This window comes from Mytilus edulis, chromosome 3 (assembly GCF_963676685.1).
Source record: "Mytilus edulis chromosome 3, xbMytEdul2.2, whole genome shotgun sequence".
In the NCBI taxonomy this organism is placed as follows: Eukaryota; Metazoa; Mollusca; class Bivalvia; order Mytilida; family Mytilidae; genus Mytilus; species Mytilus edulis.
This window is the reverse complement of record NC_092346.1, coordinates 25,305,416-25,324,926: the sequence shown is the minus strand read 5'-3', so window position 1 is coordinate 25,324,926 and position 19,511 is coordinate 25,305,416. Positions and strand designations below refer to the sequence as shown.

Here is a 19,511-nt window from a genome sequence, read left to right as displayed (position 1 = left end):
CATTTGGAACATTTGTAGCAAGCAAGACAAAATCTTTAATAAATAATATACATTGTAATGACAATTTCCATCAGTATAATGAATTGGCTATAATTTATTTCTAGTACATGTACAAATAATAACTTACCTAATTCATTTATAAACTCTATATTAAACATTTTAAACCAATCTGAGGCATATAAACTCTTTGATGCTTTATAGGACTGAAATAAATATAAAATTCAATTATGATACAAAATCATCTTTCAAAAAACATTGGATTAATTCATCTTATTCTCATCATCTACCCTAAAAACTGAAAATGCTTCCTGTCGTACATATCTGGTTGATCAACAACTGAATAGAGTTAATTTTCCTAACTATACAACATCTACCTATAAGAAACAGGAATATTTAATTACAGATGTTATTCCACAGTAAATAATCCAAATAAACTTACACTTTGAAGTAAATTAGCTCTGTCTATTTTGAGAGTGACATTTCCTTTCTTAGTTGATTTTTTCACTTCTTGAAGAAAAAATATTCTTTTATCTTGAAAAGTTTCTGATCCACCTAAAATAAACAAAGAATTATTCTTAAAGTAAATTTGACATCTTCCCATTCTTCAAATCGATCATAAAAAAGCGAGGAGGATATTTAAAAAAAATTTGAATCTGAAGTTTTTTTCAGCAGTATACAGTGAAATCATTTTTATTCTGAATATAAAGAACTACATAACAATTCAATTTGGCCTTTTTCTTATAACTTATAACCAAAAAGTCAAAAAGTTGGTTTTGATATATTTTAAAGAAGTTGCATAGGGGGAAAAAATTTAGATTTGATCCCTTTTTGTCTGGACAATGGAAAATATTTATTATCTCCCCTATGTATCTTGTTGAAGAAAAAGTTTTTTTGGTTTCATTTTATGAGTGCATGACAATAATAAAAGCAACAACAAATAAATAATCATACTTTTCAGCTTACTTTTACTAAAAAAAAAAATACTATTAATAATACCAACCAATATTTCTAAGGAGAAAATTTGTAAATGTAGCTGCTATAATATTTCTATCTTTGGTGGCTAACATCACTGGTAACTGTGAACATCCATATATTTTCATTACAGGAGCATCATATCTTTTATTATATCCAATAAATGAAAACTGAAAAAAAACAAGGACATAATACATTTTTTATTACATTCTAAATGCAGAAAATTTCATATTTTATAATATTTTTAAATGCATACACCAAATCCCTTACATATAGAAAACCTACTAAAATTTTATCAATATGGAATAATAATGAATCATTGTCTAAAGGACATCATACTTAAAACACATGTTTACCAACATTAGACTGATAGAATTCACTTGTATCTACATTAAATAGCAGCTATTAACTGTCCCTATGCTATATAAATTAGCTATTAAATTCAATTGTGAAGACTAAAGATCAAACACAACATTAAATTCAGAAGTGGAATGAAATGTAACATTCATGGCAAACATATTTAAAATATTTCAATTTAGTTTAAAATCCCATCTTTGTCTATGTTAAGTGAATAACTAATGTTTCAAACTTCAAGCAGTTTCCTTCTTTTCTTTAAATCTATATAAGTTAACAATGATATAAAATAGTAGCACATACCTTAGTTGAAGGACAAACTCGCCAAGTATGCAGTTTCTTTCCAATAATTTTTAAAAAATATTCTTTTATGGTTAATTGCTGAAAAATAACATCTAAACTGTTAGCACAGAAGTTTATCTCATCTGAGCAAAATATACACAAACTTAAACATTTGTTGATACCATGTCATAGGAAACAGTCTCCCTTCTGCTATTGTGAAAACAGGAGAGACAGATTATATTACATCATTTATTTGCACTTCTGAGTTTGTAATTATGTTATAAAATGATAACAAATATGCTTTATTCACCTGACTTAAAACTTCCTTAAAAGAGTGTTAAAAGATAAATCAATCATAGGGTCAGGACACTGTTGTTCATTGTTAAAGGCTGTATGATAAACTCTTGTTGCTAACTACTAAGTCTTTGATCTCTCCTGGTGAGTTGTCTCAATGGTGATTGTAATCATTGTACCATATCTTCTTATTTTTGATGTACTACAATGAAATACCTATGATTTCCCCAAGATACTCTGCTTAATGTTTGCACTTTTAGCGTATTTCTTTCTTTTTTTTTTCTTATTTGTATAATTCCATTACCTTTGGAGATATATACACATACACCCTTTTTGCCTTTTCAGCCGAGTCAGCAGTATCAGATAAAAGACGAGCTTCATACCATAAATTATGACTTTTTTTAGATGTTGTTTTATTTACAACTTCCAAATCATCATCTGAAAAAAGGTGAAAAAAAAACATATAACTAGTAATGAATTATTACACATTTTCTCTAAGATTCTTTATTTATCAAACCTTTCAAAAAAAGAGTATGGAAAGAAAATTACATGTAAAAGTGTGAAAAGAATGAGATTTTGAAATAATTTGCCAAATAAGTAAAAAAGAAAAAAAGACATAAAAATACAATATAGACTTCAGGACATCAGCTATTGTAATTTTATTTCATAATTCCAGGTCATATGATCTATCTAGATTTTACAGTTGCAAATATCAATTCAAAGTTCTATTTTGTGTCACATGATCATACAATATTTAACACATTTATATCGTAAAATATCAGCCGCGAGCCTGAACCTTTTTGGCAAGTGAGCACAGCATACGAGCTAAAATGCTTCACATTGCTTCTATTACTTGTCTTTTCCCCCTCCTAAAGACAGTTTTACGCTGACAAAAGCAAGCTTGATAATATCTTCACACATAATGACATCCCTGATAACTTCTCCTCAGACATTGTGATGTTGCTGATAATTAGGAGATAACTGTATTGTATTTTAAGCTCCGACGCCATCAATTGGGGATTTGATGGTCGCAAATTAAGTTTACTGGCGACGCGTTAGCGGAGACAGTAAACGGATATTTGCGACCATCAAATCCCAAATTGATGCCGTCGGAGCTTAAAATACAATATTGTTATCTCCATTCTAATGAAACTGACAGAAAACAACGTTAAAACATGTATTTAAAATCTGTCATATGCCGTCTGCGCTTGCGCGAACGTCCCATAGCATCAATTATCAATTGATGCCATGTAAGAAAGTGACGTTATCCAATCAAAATGAACGTTACAAACGTTTTTGCATTAGAATGCCTGCTCTCTCTCAAAGCTGTTATTCAAGAATTAAGGAGCAACTGAGCAGGATGATATAGGCGTAGGGAAGGATGATAACACCAAGTAAATGCATACAAATACAATAAAGAATTCTTCAATTTCCCTTGCCACAATATATCCTTTTTGAGCTTATGTGGCCTAAAGTAATCATCAATTATTCAATCAAACAATATTAACATTCCAGTTAACTAAGTAAGTTATAGATGACCTATAGAGAAAACTCACCACTTATGACTAGAATATTAAAATCCCCATTCCTGAGTTTAACATCACCATAAGACACAGCAGCTTGATAACAACCTTCGTTTTCCATCTTTATATGCATAGTAAGTTGTTTACTGTCAGCATTGTGTATTATTTGTGTTGTAGGTACATATCGTTCATTAGTCTCTGACTGCAAACAAGATACATGAGAATATTTAATGAAGTATACTTTTTAGTATTTTTTACATAGATATAATGGAATTAAATTGGGTTAAAATCTAAAATCAAAGAACATCAACTAGAGACTCGATCGAGTCAAAACTATTTCAAATCAAGCACCTTAAAAAAGTGTTTAGTTTAAATTTACTGCATAGGGTTTCAATTTAAATTTACAATTCATAAAATTGTGTTTAACTTTTGGCAAAGCTGTCTTTAAAACTTTAGTTATAGCTGTTCTTTGACTTTTTAAGCCTTTTTTTGTGTTAATACTCTCATACAATTTTCTTGAGCATACCTGACATACTGCGGATTCATTTATTTTCATGGGTATCATATTTACGAGGGTTGAGGAAAACTTGCATTTATGTAGATATTTGATTTCCTGGTTAAGGTAATTTCTGCATAAAAAGCCTATATTTTTTTTTAATTTATTGAACATTGGAGTTCGTGCTTCACCTGTATCTGAGAAACCCACGAAAATTGATATCCAACCAATAATAATGAATCAACAGTATTACTCGATTTATTTCACTTGACTGGGCGGAGTTTAATTGGTTCGCTCATAATAAACCAGTCTATCTACAGATAGACTGGTTTATTATGTTTTAGGATAAACTCATCAATGAATTGTCTAGTCATTGTTGTTTTGTAAATTCCTTTGATGACACTGATAGGTGATTAGAAATAATTAATACCTATAAAGGCAATCATCCTTATCACACACGTCTTCAAATTGACTGTCCCTATGCAAATTAAAACGTAAGCTCCACCCAATCAGTTGAAATAACATTGATAATACATATACACATATTTTAAGTGTTCAGACCAGTAACTTAATGTACATACCTCATAAACTTTGAATTTAAAATAATTTTTAGTATCTGTTTTAAACATTGCTGGATTGTCATAACAGTCCCTTGTTTCTATAACTAACGGATAGGACTGACCAACAGTACAAACTATTGTTGAGCAATAATTGGTAAATCCTGTCTTAGTGGCATCTATAGAACCTGAAAATAACATATTACATATAAAAATTATAAAAAATGAATATTTTTGTGTTTTTATTTAGTTGTCTTGCACTTATATTGTCTATAAAAATTACTTTTGCTTATGCATAACAGGATATTCTTGTGACTATGTAACTGATACTTTAACTTCAATAGACGTCATTTAAGATAATTTTTGATGCAAATTGAATTTAAAGAGGCTTTTTCTGACACTTCAACACTTCTAACTATTTATCCCTTATTTATGACCAGTGCTTACGAAAATAAAACAGTATTTTGTTTCTCTAGGAAAAGAATATTCAACTAAATAAAAACATAATAAAAATGTTTTTGTTTTTTTTAAATTGTAGAAACTTCTTCTAATGCAATAACAAGGCATGATATCAGAATATTCCTGTTAGTATTTATATATAAATATAATAAAATAAATTTAGAGTGGCTTACTGTACATTTTCTGTGGTCTATTCCAATGTTATGTTTTTTGTTACATTGTATATTTATTCATCTTTATGTCTGAATAGCTATGAATTTGCTACCCATGGGAGTCTAACTGTTAGATTAGAAATATTTCATGCTTAACTGTCAAAAAGTTTAAAAGCCTGTTAAGTAATTTCGGTATTTCCCAAAAATCAAACGAATCCATTTCACACAGACAAAAAAATTGATTATTTTCAGTTCTATTTTCCAAGAGATTATATCATACTGAGCCTCTGACAGTGAAGAGTGTTGCTGTGATTCAATCTTTGTTATTCTTCCTCTATATATGGTTATTTATTCAAATTTTTTTGCTTTATATATTGCCATGGCAATCATTATAATGTATGGACACAACATTCAAGCTTGATACATCTCTGAATTTGGATTGTGATTAAATAGTTGACACAGCATAGGTTTCTGACACAAAATGAATGTGGTCTAATGAACTTAACATTTTTTTTGTTGGTTTTGAGCAATTCACTATAATGTTGAATATTAATCCCCTCAAAAAAATATTTGAAGAAATTTTCTTTTAATTTCTGAAATCTGAAATGAGAAAAATTGTTCCCCCCCCCCCAAATTTGTTTCACCTCCCCCTTTCCCTTATTCCCAAAAATCTCAATTCACATTTCTAATGCAGTTTGCAACAATAACTCCTTATTTAAATCATTTAAATACAACATAAAATATTAAAATATAAAATAACATACAGTCATGGTTAAGATGAATATTAATCAATAGTAACTTCTAATTTTTTTTTACAGCTAATCATCTCAAGACAATCATCATTTCTCGATACACAATTTTCAAGCAGTGTAAGGGAGGTAATCAAACATATTACCGATATATATATATAAGTTTTATTTAAATGAAATTGGATTACCCCCCTTACACTGCTTTTAAATTGTCTAAATTGTCCTTTAACTAGAATAACCCTTTTTTTCCCCCTATTTTGCCCCTAATGCTAAATGATTTGAGCCATAACCCCCCCCCCCCCCCCCCTAACCCTCCCTTTGTAGTATGGAAACTTGTGGTATAATTTCAAAGAGATTTATACACTTAAACACAAGTTATTGACTGGAAACTACAAAAATGCTTATTTTCGCCCCTTATTTGGCTCCCCACTTATTGAAACATCCCTTGGAACAAGAACCCCAAAACTCAATTCCAGCCTTTCCTTTGTAGTAAGAAACCTTGTAGTATAATTTCAGAGGATTCATACACTTAAACACAAGTTATTGTCTGTAAACTAGAAAAATGCTTCTTTTTGACCGTTTTTTGGCCCCTTATTCCTACATGTTCCAGGAAAATAACCCAAAACTCAATCGATGCTTTCCCTTTGTTCTATGGAACCTTGTGGTACAATGTCAGAGAGATTCATACAATTATACATATGTTATTGTCCCAAAACTACAAAAATGTTTTTTTTTGGCCCTTAATTCCTAGACTATTTGCCCAATAACCCTTCAAATAATTCCTAACCTTCTACTTATGGTATTAAACATTGTTGTACAATTTCAGAGCAATTAATATACTTATAAACAAGTTATTGTCCTGAAACTAGATAAATGCTTCTTTTTGGTCCCTTTGGGGCCCCTATTCCTAAACGGTTGGGACCATAATCCCCAAAATCAATCCCAACCTTTCTTTTGTGGTTATAAGCATTGTGTTCAAATTATATTGATTTCCATTTACTTATATAAAAGTTATTATCCGGAAACTATTTGTCTTCGGACAACGCTGACAATGACGGTGTGATACCAATATACGACCAAAATAATTTTAATTTTAGCGGTCGTATGAAAACCAAACAACATAATGCACCTAAGTTGGGAATAAAAAAATGACTGAAACAGCTCACCTAGTAATAAAAAAATAAATGTAAAATTATTATATATCTATACAAACCTGCATCAAATACTTTAATAAATGGACTTCCTTTTATATGTTTACCATGGACCATGACATGTATTTTATAAGGTCCGGCTTTATGTACGGTAAAAGACACGGATACACTACTAGCATTGTCTTTTACTATGTTTTTGGTACACGACATCTTCTCTCCTTTGTGAAGTATCTCTATATTAACATTACTGACATCATTTATTTTGTATGATTTACCATTCTTCTGGCTTAGCTGAAATTAAGAATAGATACTGTGGATTCATTAATATTTGTTGGATACCAATTTTCATTAATTTCGTGGGATCAATTTTCCCATACCTCATTTAAATAAATTGATCAGTATTGATTTTCGAACATTTTGAAGACATTGCTGATATAAAGTTATGACATAACACATGAGAGCGCTAACAATACAATTTTCCATATGATTAATGTATCCAAAGGGCACAAGTTGCACAACTCTTTTAAAATACTTCATCAGCACTGATGTTCGAACATGTCCAAGACATTTGCTACTATAAACCTATGATTCAAGTTTCATAAAAAAAATGGCAAGAATTGTACACTTGAGAGAGCTAACAAGACCAAAGGATGGACAAACGTGTCATTTCGGTCTTTTGTGGACGGTTGTCTCATTGGCAATCATACCACATCTTCTTTTTTACATGTATATCAGATATTTCTATGTTCCTACAACGTGTTGCATACGGGACAATAAATGATAAAGTATTTCTCACAAGCTGTACCTTTTTGTTACCTCTTGTAAAAATTATACAAGAACACTAATTACCTGTATTACAAATGACATTGTGTTTCCAACAGCTTGTGGTTCCTCCCAGCCCCACGTCACACTGCAGTTCTGTGTAGATATGTATGATCCAACAAGCCAATTCCAAAACCACCCTTTGCTGTTGTTACCTGGTGATAATCGTGGAATACCTGTACGTGGAATCTGAGGAATATGATTATGGATTTGATTTGCTCTGCGAATTGTTGGACTTATAGCTCTTGCAATGCAATCCACTACCATTATAAAACAAAGGATAAAACCTCCTATGAAAACAGTAGCAACTGAAATATATAAATAAATTGATACCAGTGTTTGTAATACAATTGTTTATTGTTATTGACTATATATAGCTATAGGTCTATGAATAATGCAAAGTAATAAGCAATGCTAACTCAATTCTTTTATACATTATTCAAATTTCTGTCTAATATCTCCATGATTCTATATTAGATATCCCTATGGTCAATTGAGGCACAATGTGGCGAATTTTTAACACTGTACTCCGAGATTCCATTCATATACATTTGGCTAAAGTTCTACTTAACACATGTAGCTAAAGTAACAAGCATTTCAAAAAGGAAGATGATGAATTCAAATCCTCATTCCTTAGTACGTATATGTAGTATATTCTTATAGCTATTGTGAATGAGTTTTATGAATGAAGTTGGCTGAAACAACATTTTAAGCATCATTTAAGAATAATCCAGATATCAAGTGCACAAGATAAAAACATTCTTCTCCAATTATATATCATGTAAACTATAAAAGAAGCAAATATTTCAGTCAAATGTACAAATATCTCCTAAAGTATATTATTGATTGAATCCAACTACACAAGACAAATTATAATTTAAATAGCACAATACAACAATTTTTATGCTTCCTAGTCCATTTTATAAAGTCAAGCACTAAATCCATTAAATTCCTTTATTTCTTTCTTTTAAATCACTCCCAACTTCTTATTGTTGATTTCCCAGTAAACACTTCAAAGAACCTTTGTTCGTTTTTAAACACATAATTTGATATCTAATACTTTATATCTACATTGAAATAATTATAGTAGATACAATTTTATGCAAGTATATCATTGTAATGTAATCAATAAAAGATCAGATATCTGGCAATTCGGAAAAACTGTACATGTGCCGTGCCGTCCATGATTCAATAAGATCAAATGTATCACAAGTCTGAATAAACTGTGCCATCCATGATTTTTAATTCCAAAACGTATAACAAAGAATACTTGGTGTGTCACTGTAATTCAATTTTCTGTCATTAAAAATTGATGTTAAAAATGTCTTTTTCTTAACACTGACGTCAATACCAACTTAGAACACAATTATTTTCTTGAAGCGAAAATTTTCCAGGAAAATCGTTTAAACAAAAGCATGGATATATCACTTTCTTTCTGTCACTGTTAATTTAAAAAGAAAGTTATCTTTGAATAATACTACCCTTTCATAAAGAGCTAAGATAAAATAAAAGATAAATCTGATTTCATTTACCTTTGTGAAGCTTCAATTATTGAGTAAAGCAATACAATCTTGTAATATAGCAAATCTTTATCATATGAAATGTAATTTTTGACATAACAAGTTTTCCAATACTTGAGCAAATGTTTTGACTGTTGGCGATAGAAACAAGAAATAGCAGTATGACTTATTGAGTTTTTGATTTAGCACCAAAAAAAAACAAATTGTCAATTTCCTTTAAGTTCTCATATGAACAGAAATTTTAAGTCATATTTTGGTTAACCAAGTTCATGTAAAAAGATTTTATCAGTTTATATAATATTGATGCAAGTACAGTAAGAAATAAATTTTACATGAAAAAAAAAACATTTCTTGTCAGTCAAAAATCAGTTAATGAACTAAACAGAAGGTTAATGGAGTTAAAACCATCCACAGTGGGGGACAAAGGATTTGGATTATTTTAAAAATCTTTAAAAAAAAATATTTTAAACTGCATCTATTATATTTTCTTCTTCATAAAGGAAGACAAAACACCTCATAATAAAATCACTGATCGTTGAAGATAATGAATGTTAATTGCTACATTAGCACATTTTGTAATTTAATATCAATAACAATTATAAAATCAACCAGCCAAAAATTTAAGCAACAAAATCAAGATAGAATACAGAAATTAACATACCCGTAACAATAGGTCTAATCTTCCTTGTGAGATTTAGTTTTTGTTTTTTGTATTGATTAGAATAAGCCAACAGAGTGATGATTCAATTAGAAAAGAGATAGGGGAACATGTATAGATCGTCTGATACTTTGACACCTCCCTCGTGTAAATATCATATATATTACACTATATAAATTTGATGGGCCAATAAAACTTGCATATATCGATATCGGCCTTACCAATCAACTCTATGACATATAATGCACATGGAAAAATTTTGTTTTCATTTAGGAAATAGGATCAATATGAATATTATTAATTGTATAGACGATTTAACAAGTGAAGTTGATTTATGCACATGCAATTCATCTTTCCTGCTGCTATATGCATTTTAAATCAATACCAACAATATTTAGAAAGAACCAACATGTTATTCTTTAATCTGAAGAAAAAAAATCTCCTGATATTTAATTAAAAAGTTGTGGTATTGAAAAGCAACAATCTTTTGATAGAATCAGGAAAGTTAGAACTTAAACCACAAATTGCTAAAACCAATTTTTCCTAACCAGCCCGATATTACCATACTAAAGGCCGGGTTGGGACTTTGTGTGCAACCCAGCCAAAAGTGGAACAAGACTGAAATATCTTGCAATTTAATTTATTGCTCTATTGATGATTATTAAAATATATGACAAGTTTTTTACTACATCACATAAACTTAATTATCAAGGATGCATGAAAATAATGTAATGGTCCGAGGAATCATATCATACAGACATGTATACCTAACAATTGTTCTATTAACTCAATTCATACTTAACCTATTACTTACAGTACCTGAGATAACCTGACCTTATGATAACTACAAAATAAAATTTTGCGGATCCAGAAATTTTCATAAGTGAGGGTCCATTCACTGCCCAAGTCCACTCATGCCTAAGCTATAACTCCCTAAAACACCAGCAAAATTTCCCCACAAACATGACAAAAGGGCAAGGCCCCCTGCCTCCCTCCCCCTAAATCTGCTTCTGACATTCACAATTAATGTAATTTAGTTGAGGTAATAGATAATTCAAAATGCATATGAACCTTTCAGTGATGGTATTGTGAACAAATAGTAAGCATACTTACATGAGTAATACTGTATTATGACAACATCAGAAACAAAATCACTTAAGGATTAGCCATAAGTGAATGAATTTGAAACCCATGTTAGAGACTTCCTTTAAAATAAATAAAACCATTTAACTGCATTCAAATGGTGATTTCTATAAGAATTCACTGAAAACATTTGACTAAAGAAGCCTTTTTAAATACATAGCAAAAAAGAAAATAGGGAAGATTTTTGCAGTAATCAGCGTTTCTTTTGTTTAGCTTCCTTATACATGTACCTACTTAATAATTATATCCTGCATATTTTCCCCATTTTTATCTTCCTATTAGAACACAAAAGTACAAAATAGTTAATTGCACTTATAAACAATTCACATGCATTAAAATATATTTTGATGATACAATAAGAGTCAATGAATTTGATTTAAGGATGTACTTAGGTGATCTTAGGTGAAATTGCAAAATTGATACTATAAGCTGAAAGAGTATTAGTTAAGGATAAAAATAAGCTAAAAATATTGATAGGTCATGGAGCTCCTTTTTGAGATATTTGATTTATAAAAAATGATGAGAAAAGGCTGACTCGGATTTTTACCTTATATTTGCATTGCTATTATTTGGGTCTCAAATTAAAAGAAAGAAACTTAAGAATCTGCTTAAATTTTGTCAAATGACCTTTTATGAGTTATTAAGTCTTATATCAAAAGATAAATAGGTGTTTCCAGGCAAAATATGTTATCTTGTATCGCATGGAAAAACACCAAGGAGTCCAAACATCTGACACAAATTTCAAAACCTCACCTAAGTACATCCTTCAATAAATAATCCACAAGTAGAATATGTTTGCAATGAAAAATACAGTATTTTTTCCTGTAGACTTTTATTTTGTTCTTTAGTAAAAATCCTCTTTACAAGAACCTGATTAAGAAATGACAGAACTCTGTCTTTGGTTTTAAATTTTTGGCAATATCTGAATATCACTCATCTAAAAAAACTGAGCAGAAAATTATTACACCAGGGTTTTCGATATCACAAACTAGTCAAAGCATTTACTAAATTTAATGATCATTATAAGGAAACAATTCGCAAATATAACTCAACATGCAGACATCTTATACGTTCAGGTATTTCACATCCAATCTTTTATGGTAATATTCTTTACAAAGCACAAAAATGTCAGTATTCACCTCAAAAGCTTACAAAACCTTTAACAGACTTATTAAGAAGGGATATAGTTACGATACTGTTGTCAGGTCATTAAAGATTGTATATTTTGGCTTTAATATTGATTCACTTATAGGGTCTTTGCACCGGAACTAAACACATTTATTTAATAACAGTTGTTGGCATGACACAGTTTATGTTCTTCTCATATATTTTATGATAGTATGATACTAAACCCCTAACGGGAGGGATTGTGCCTGATATTCATATGATGAAGACATAATCTTTCTATCAGTTTAATTGAGGTCTGGAGCTGGCATGTCAGTTAACTGCTAGTAGTCTGTTGTTATTCATGTATTATTGTCATTTGTTTATTTTCTTTTGTTACATCTTCTGACATCGGACTCGGACTTCTCTTAAACTGAATTTTAATGTGCGTATTGTTATGCGTTTACTTTTCTACATTGGCTAGAGGTATAGAGGGAGGGTTGAGATTTCACAAACATGTTAAACCCTGCCGCAATTTTGTGCCTGTCCCAAGTCAGAAGCTTCTGGCCTTTGTTAGTCTTGTATGATTTTTAATTTTAGTTTCTTGTGCATAATTCGGAGTTTAGAATGACGTCCGTTATCACTGAACTAGTATACATATTTTAAGGGGCAAGCTGAAGGACGCCTCCGGGTGTGGGAGTTTCTCGCTACATTGAAGACCCATTGGTGGCCTAAGGCTGTTGACTGCTCTATGGTCGGTTGTTGTAGCTTTGACACATTCCCCATTTCCTTTCTCAATTTTATGTAATTATATTAATATGAAACAGTTTTGGAAGAAGTCAGTAACTTTCTAGATACATCAGAATCAATTAATAGACTACAAACAGAGTCAATCTAAGAGAGTAGCTCTGTAATTAAAAAGAATAAGCGAATGTTGAATGTGTCCTTGGATGATGCCCTGCTTGCATATCATGTAAAGTTATAAAGGAATATAACTCAAGAACAGTAAAAGTTATGCTATCCAAATTTGTACTTGATCTGAGTTTTGGGGTAACATTTAGTTGAGGCAAACTTAATTTAAAGATAGAAATTTAAAATTCAGCAATTTTTCTATTTGTAAACAAGGAATAACTAGAGGTTAAAGTGACACCACTAAAATTCAAACTTGATCTGTATTTTGAGGTGATAAGCATTGTGCATAAGTTTCATAACAATTAGTTGAGGCAAACTAAAGTTAGAGAACTCTAGAACTATTAATTGTCACCATCAAAATTCAAACTTGATCTGTGTTATGTGGTAAAAGTTTCATAACATTTGCATTGGTTGAGGCAAACTAAAGTTAGAGAACAGAAACAAACTTTGGGAGGAACAAGGGAAAAACTTAATGCCCACTCCACTTCAGCAGGGGCAAAAAACTTTTAACCAGATGCTTGGCAGGGCGCAGCTTAATACGACAGCAGAGGTCAAAACCCTGAACAGTTGGGGCAAGTATGGACACAACATTCAAGCTTGATACAGCTCTGAATTTGGATTGTGATTAAATAGTTGACACAGAATAGGTTTCTGACACAGAATGAATGTGGTCTAAGAACTTAAAAAAATTAAATTGGACATTTACCTATTATGGTCCAATATCCAAAATCTAAATCCATGGTTAGATTCAGGATATCAAAGAACCCCAATAATTCAATTTTTGATGAAATCAAATAAAGTTCGATTTTGGACCCTTTAAACTCAATGTGGACCAATTTGATAGAGGGGCCCAAATATCAAAAATCTAAATACATGATTAGATTCAGCATAATTAAGACCCCATATATTCATTTTTTGTTGGAATCAAACAAAATTTAATTTTTGACCCCTATTTGGACCCACTTGAAAACTGGGCCCATAACTAATCTAAGTACATGTTTAGTTTCAGAATAGCAAAGAACCCCAATTTTTGATCAAATCAAATAAAATTTAATTTTGGCCCCTAACTGTTGGGACCAAAACTCCAAAAATCAACCCCAACCTTCCTTTTGTGTTCATAAACCTTGTCTTTAAATTTTATAGATTTCTGTTTACTTATACTAAAGTTATTGTGTGAAAACCAAGAAAAATGCTTATTTGTGCAACTTTTTGGCCCCTAATTTCTAAACTGTTGGCACCAAAACCCCAAAATCAATCCCAAACTCTGTTTAGTGGTTTCTATTTGCTAATACTAAAGTTATTATCTAGAAATCATCTGTCTACAGACGACACTGACCACGACAATGCCATGATACCAATATACAACCAAAATTTATTTAATTTTTGCGGTTGTATAAAAAGATTATAGTTTACTTTTCAATAAAAAAAAAGTTGAACCTTATTTCATCCCAAAGTACTGAACATCAGATGACTGCAAAGTTCTTATGGATGGTCACAAGTACTTGTCTCAGAAAAAACAAGAACGTGTCCATAGTATGCTCCACTAATACTATCATTTTCTATGTCCAGTGGACTGTGAAATTGGGGGTAAAACTCTAATTTGGCATTTAAATCAGAAAGATCATATCATATCATAGGGAACATTTGTACTACGTTTTAAGTTGATTGGACTTTCACTTCATCAAAAACGGATGGAAGAACAGACGACGGAGAAATGGATGATGGAGGAACGAGGCACAGACCAGATGATGACAGGGAATTCAACCTGACTGTGATAACTTTTATATTGTAGTGGTCATGGTGATAACAATCAGTATACTCTGGGTTTGTTTTTTTATATAGATTAGACCGTTGGTTTTCCCGTTTGAATTTTGCATTCAGTTATCAGTCAAAAACGAAAGCCACATGGGTAGAAATGTCTTTTTGCAACAATACATCAGAACGCCTTTACAGTCATCAGATGTAAAAAGAAAAAAAAAAGAAAAATGCCAAATATTATCTCCCTTTCATTTGGAGAATTAGACTGTTTAAAAATAGAAAAGTTACATTATAAGTGATGTACCAAACTTATTAAGTCTCAAAATGAAGACTGTGGATTTCTTCAGTTTTCTTTCTAAGCATTGTGTATAAGCAGCTGTGTATAAGTCTCATAATATTTGGTTGAGGCACACTTAAGATACTGTAGTAATGAAATGGGCTATATAAAAAATCTAATTTATAAATTTTTTTTGCTCAATCATAAATGAAATGGAAATAGTGAAATAATAATCAACTTTTAGAGGCCAGTATGGTTCAATTTTGTCAAAATAAATTAAAAAAACATTATTACATTGGTTGCAATGAATTTCATTGATTTCCCAATTAAATAAAAACCAATAATTTCACATGTGAAATAAACTTGGTTATTTCACTCTCTGACGTCATATATACAATAATAGGCGTTGTCAAGACGTAAACGAAGCTACTTGTTTTCATACCCGTTCCCTGTTAATTGTTTATTTTAGACTTTTGATAGTTTGGATAATTGTTTTACATTGTTATCAATCAAATATGAGAATTTGATGGCAATCGGTGAACATGAGTTTGACAGCTAGTGCCCCTTTAAAGCCCCACTAGTTGTAAAAAATTCACAAATATTAGTTATGTTGATAAACATGGAAAAGACAAACATGCAAACTGTTAAATGAAAAAAAATGTACTTACTCAAAAAGAGTATTTTGAAAACAAAAGAATTTCCTGGAGTTTTCCTTGCAGACTGGTAATAGTCTATCATCAGCAGATCAGTTTTTATGGTTTTTGCAGCCTTTATTGCTTTCAGCATATATGCATAAACTGGTATGTCACCATCAACTATCTTTTCTATAGTCTGAACATCATCATGATTATTTTCAGACAGTTTGCTTAGTGCAGATACAGACTTTATCCCCATATTATTCAACCTGTAATAAATTGTAGCTTTTATTATAATAGAGGTTAATACATGTAAAAATATATTTACACAATATATTGTAAAAAATAGATGGATATCACAAGTAAAAAAAAGCAACTGACAATGCCATTTGGAAAAAACTACAAAAAATGAAAAGATAAACAAGAATAAAAAACATAGACAACTAAAGATTGAGCAACAAGAACCTCTTATAAAAGAGATAAAAATCAGGTGCTCACAAAAGTTTAGCAGTTCCTTCTCTACATGTGCCACCTGTTGTTGTTCATGCAAGTTCAATCCAAATCTTTGATAAGTTTCATTCCCTGATGTTTTAAATTACAATCCAGGAAAAGTGGACAGGATTGTCCTTACGACAATTTGAAAATAACTGTGGTCATCTGTGACACAGATTTTCCATTATAGCTGACCGCATCATGGTGGCAAAGTAAAACGTTTAAAACTTTAAAATTTTGAGCACATGATTAAATATAGCTTCCTGTCTATAAGAAAATCATGATAGGAAATTTAAGCGCTGGCATATAGTATCAACTAGAAGATATATACTTATATGCAGGCACTGCTGGAAAGGTGCTACATACTACATAGAAATGAAAAGTTCACAATTGGGAAGCTGAAATCATAGCTATATCCTAAAGTTTTGTTCTCAATTGATCCTTATTGCCAATTTCTAGAAGTAATTTAACACATATGGCAGGCTTAATTGTATCTAGGGTTTATCTTTTATTTTAAGATTGATGATATGGATACGTTCATTCTTCTTGAAAGCTTCTCTCAGTTTCCTTTTGATAAATGAAAAGCACAGGAGCACAATTTTATCTAATGCGAATGCTGATGTTTTGTTAAAAAAAATATCATAAGGAGTGCAGGGGAACCCTGTGTCTTGCCTGTGATTGCTGCTGTCAGTGTAAAAGTGTAATGTTGACTAAAAAAAGTGAGTCCATTTATCAGTGAAATACAGAATTTAATAAAAAAATCCTCTTTTTTTTTTAGACATATTAAATGCTTTTTCTTGCTAATGAAGATTTATTTAGCTCATATCTGAGTTTAATAACAAGTCATTATTTTCCTTAAATCCTTAAAAAAAATCTGCTACTGAATTGCATTACCTTTCTATCACAGATACAGGAATACTGTATTCCACATTCAGCCATAAGTTAAGTATCTTCATTTCTTGAGCAAACTGAATGGCTTTTTTAAGCTTACTTTTTACTTCATGAGGTATTGTTTCTAATGTGTTAAAATAGTCCAAGTTTACTGATGACAATTCATCATTATCATTACCTGAAATAGAGCATGTAAAAATAAGTATAAACTGTTGAAGCAGTTAAATATTTTGGCAAATTTGCCTTTTGTATAGATATTTTGATAATATAATCCAAATATCATGAATATTGAAATTAAAATACATACATGTATATGTCAATACTTTAAAATACATTGTATGAACACCTTTTTGTCATTAAAATGAATGGTTTAGCAAGACATTAAAGTCAATGAACCATGATTAAACATGCTGCATCCCATAAAATCCATGGAAATAAGAATGTCAATGCTTATACATGTACATTGTACAACCGCATTACAAATACCATTGATTTATCATAAGTGTTTCAATCTAAACTGACCTAAACACAAGCTTTTAACACTGTAAACTATGCAAAAGTTAAGTCTATGACCCATAGTGAGGGCCCAAACCATATAATCTCCATGGAAATGACATAAAATTGAAACATTAGCAATTAGTACATGAACAAGTAATTACTGTAACTTAAGAAAATATCGAGTGAAGTTTTATAATTGTAAATTTTGAAAAATTGACTAAAATGCAAGATAAATTATTGCAATTTCAGGAAAATGTGCATTCAGTTATACAAATGTATGATACATATATATCATGATTATGAATGCAGAAATAACTACATTGGGTTCAAATTTAACCAGATTCCAAAGTGACTAGAATTTGAAAATAAATAGGAAATTCAATAAAAAAAAAAAAACTAGCCAAAGTGTTCGTTTGCCTTACACTTTCACAACCTACACGTTCGTACCCAAAGTCTGTTCACACCTAGTCCGAGATTACTCTGACGTCCAACGGCTGTTTTGCCAGACAAGCTGGGGCCGTGGGACATCAGAGCTCGTCCCATATCAAAAATTGGATATTTGCCCACCCAAAATAGATGCGTTTATTTTTCCATATTTTAACAGTTTTCACGGTGACCCATTGATTTCGGCATTTTGCCTTTCATTTTCAAAGATAATCACGTGACCACGAAAAAACAGTGATGATTTATGCAAATGACCATAATGTAACACCTCATTCATTTACGATGCAAGTTATCTAAATGTCTGAGAGCTTCCGACTGTAACGTGGTTGGAACTAAATGCTTCATACCGATCTCCTGTAAAGGAGGTGAAAAATCGTGGTTGGCTACTAAATGTTAAACATCGATCTCCTATAAAGGAGGTGAAAAAATATAATTATTTGCATATTTAGAGTCTCGATACCACGAACTCTCTCGTAACTTGACGTCCATTTGAAAGTGAAAGTCAAAATGCCGAAATCGATGGGTCACTGTGAAAACTGTTAAAATATGGAAAAATAAAGGTTTCGCAGATAGGTGAAACTTACATAAATGAAGAGATAAATGAAAAATAAATAGATTGATGCCCGATTTATATAATTCCAAGGCCGTCAGTCGGCATCAATAGCGACAAAGCAGCGCATCTATTTTGGGTGGGCAAATATCCACTTTTTGATATGGGACGAGCTCTGATGTCCCATGGCCCCAGCTTGTTTGGCAAAACAGCCGTTTGACGTCAGAGTAATCTCAGACTAGTTCACACCCTACACGTTCGCACCATTTTTATTGGGTTTAAACATGAGGTGCGAAGGTGTAAGGTGCAAAAATGTTATGGGTGCGAACTGACCTAATACCATTCTTTTTCGCCCCCTTTTTGGCTTTTATGTTCGCACACAGTATTTCTCATTAACTGTGAATGATCTTACCTGTTGATTGAAATATTGGTGTTATATTTTGATGATTATTTTCTTTTAACCACAGACTAATTGACTGTCCTTCAAATAAAGTGTCGGTCCTTGCAAATCCATCCAAAACATAAGACATGCAAGTATTTATTCCCACAACACTAAGACATGTACATGTAATTGCTAACCATATCTTTCCTTTATGAGTTAAACTTCTCAAGCGTGTTGGAAAAGAATAAATATTCACAATCGTCAAATAAAACAGCCTAAATGACATTGCTGCCTTTTCTTTAACCCACAATGGCCACATCCTTGAAGTTGAGTGACTTTACTTTACTTTCATTCTGTCAAAATAAATAATCAATGTAGAATTGTAGCCATCTACACAGTGCGAAATTAGTATTAAAAAAGCGCACGCTTAACTCAA

At 31.1% G+C, this 19,511-nt stretch overlaps 1 protein-coding gene across 2 annotated transcripts in view; it reads right to left on the bottom strand.

Moving 5' to 3' along the window:
* Positions 1 to 19,465, bottom strand: part of LOC139516052 (apoptosis-resistant E3 ubiquitin protein ligase 1-like) — a 29,328-nt gene extending 9,863 nt beyond the window's left edge. Inside the window, exons 1-12 of one of the 2 annotated variants that reach the window (XM_071305863.1) lie at positions 19,106 to 19,465; positions 17,205 to 17,379; positions 15,852 to 16,087; positions 7,839 to 8,119; positions 7,052 to 7,280; positions 4,503 to 4,666; positions 3,459 to 3,627; positions 2,207 to 2,340; positions 1,630 to 1,707; positions 1,001 to 1,142; positions 440 to 552; positions 128 to 203 (exon numbers count right to left, since the gene is read on the bottom strand). In XM_071305863.1, coding sequence (XP_071161964.1) covers positions 128 to 203; positions 440 to 552; positions 1,001 to 1,142; positions 1,630 to 1,707; positions 2,207 to 2,340; positions 3,459 to 3,627; positions 4,503 to 4,666; positions 7,052 to 7,280; positions 7,839 to 8,119; positions 15,852 to 16,087; positions 17,205 to 17,379; positions 19,106 to 19,394 — 2,086 coding nt within the window. In that variant the 5' untranslated portion in view covers positions 19,395 to 19,465. The remainder of the gene's footprint in view (positions 1 to 127; positions 204 to 439; positions 553 to 1,000; positions 1,143 to 1,629; positions 1,708 to 2,206; positions 2,341 to 3,458; positions 3,628 to 4,502; positions 4,667 to 7,051; positions 7,281 to 7,838; positions 8,120 to 15,851; positions 16,088 to 17,204; positions 17,380 to 19,105) is intronic. The other variant, XM_071305864.1, reaches the window with a different exon arrangement.
* Between the last annotated feature and the right edge of the window lie 46 nt (positions 19,466 to 19,511).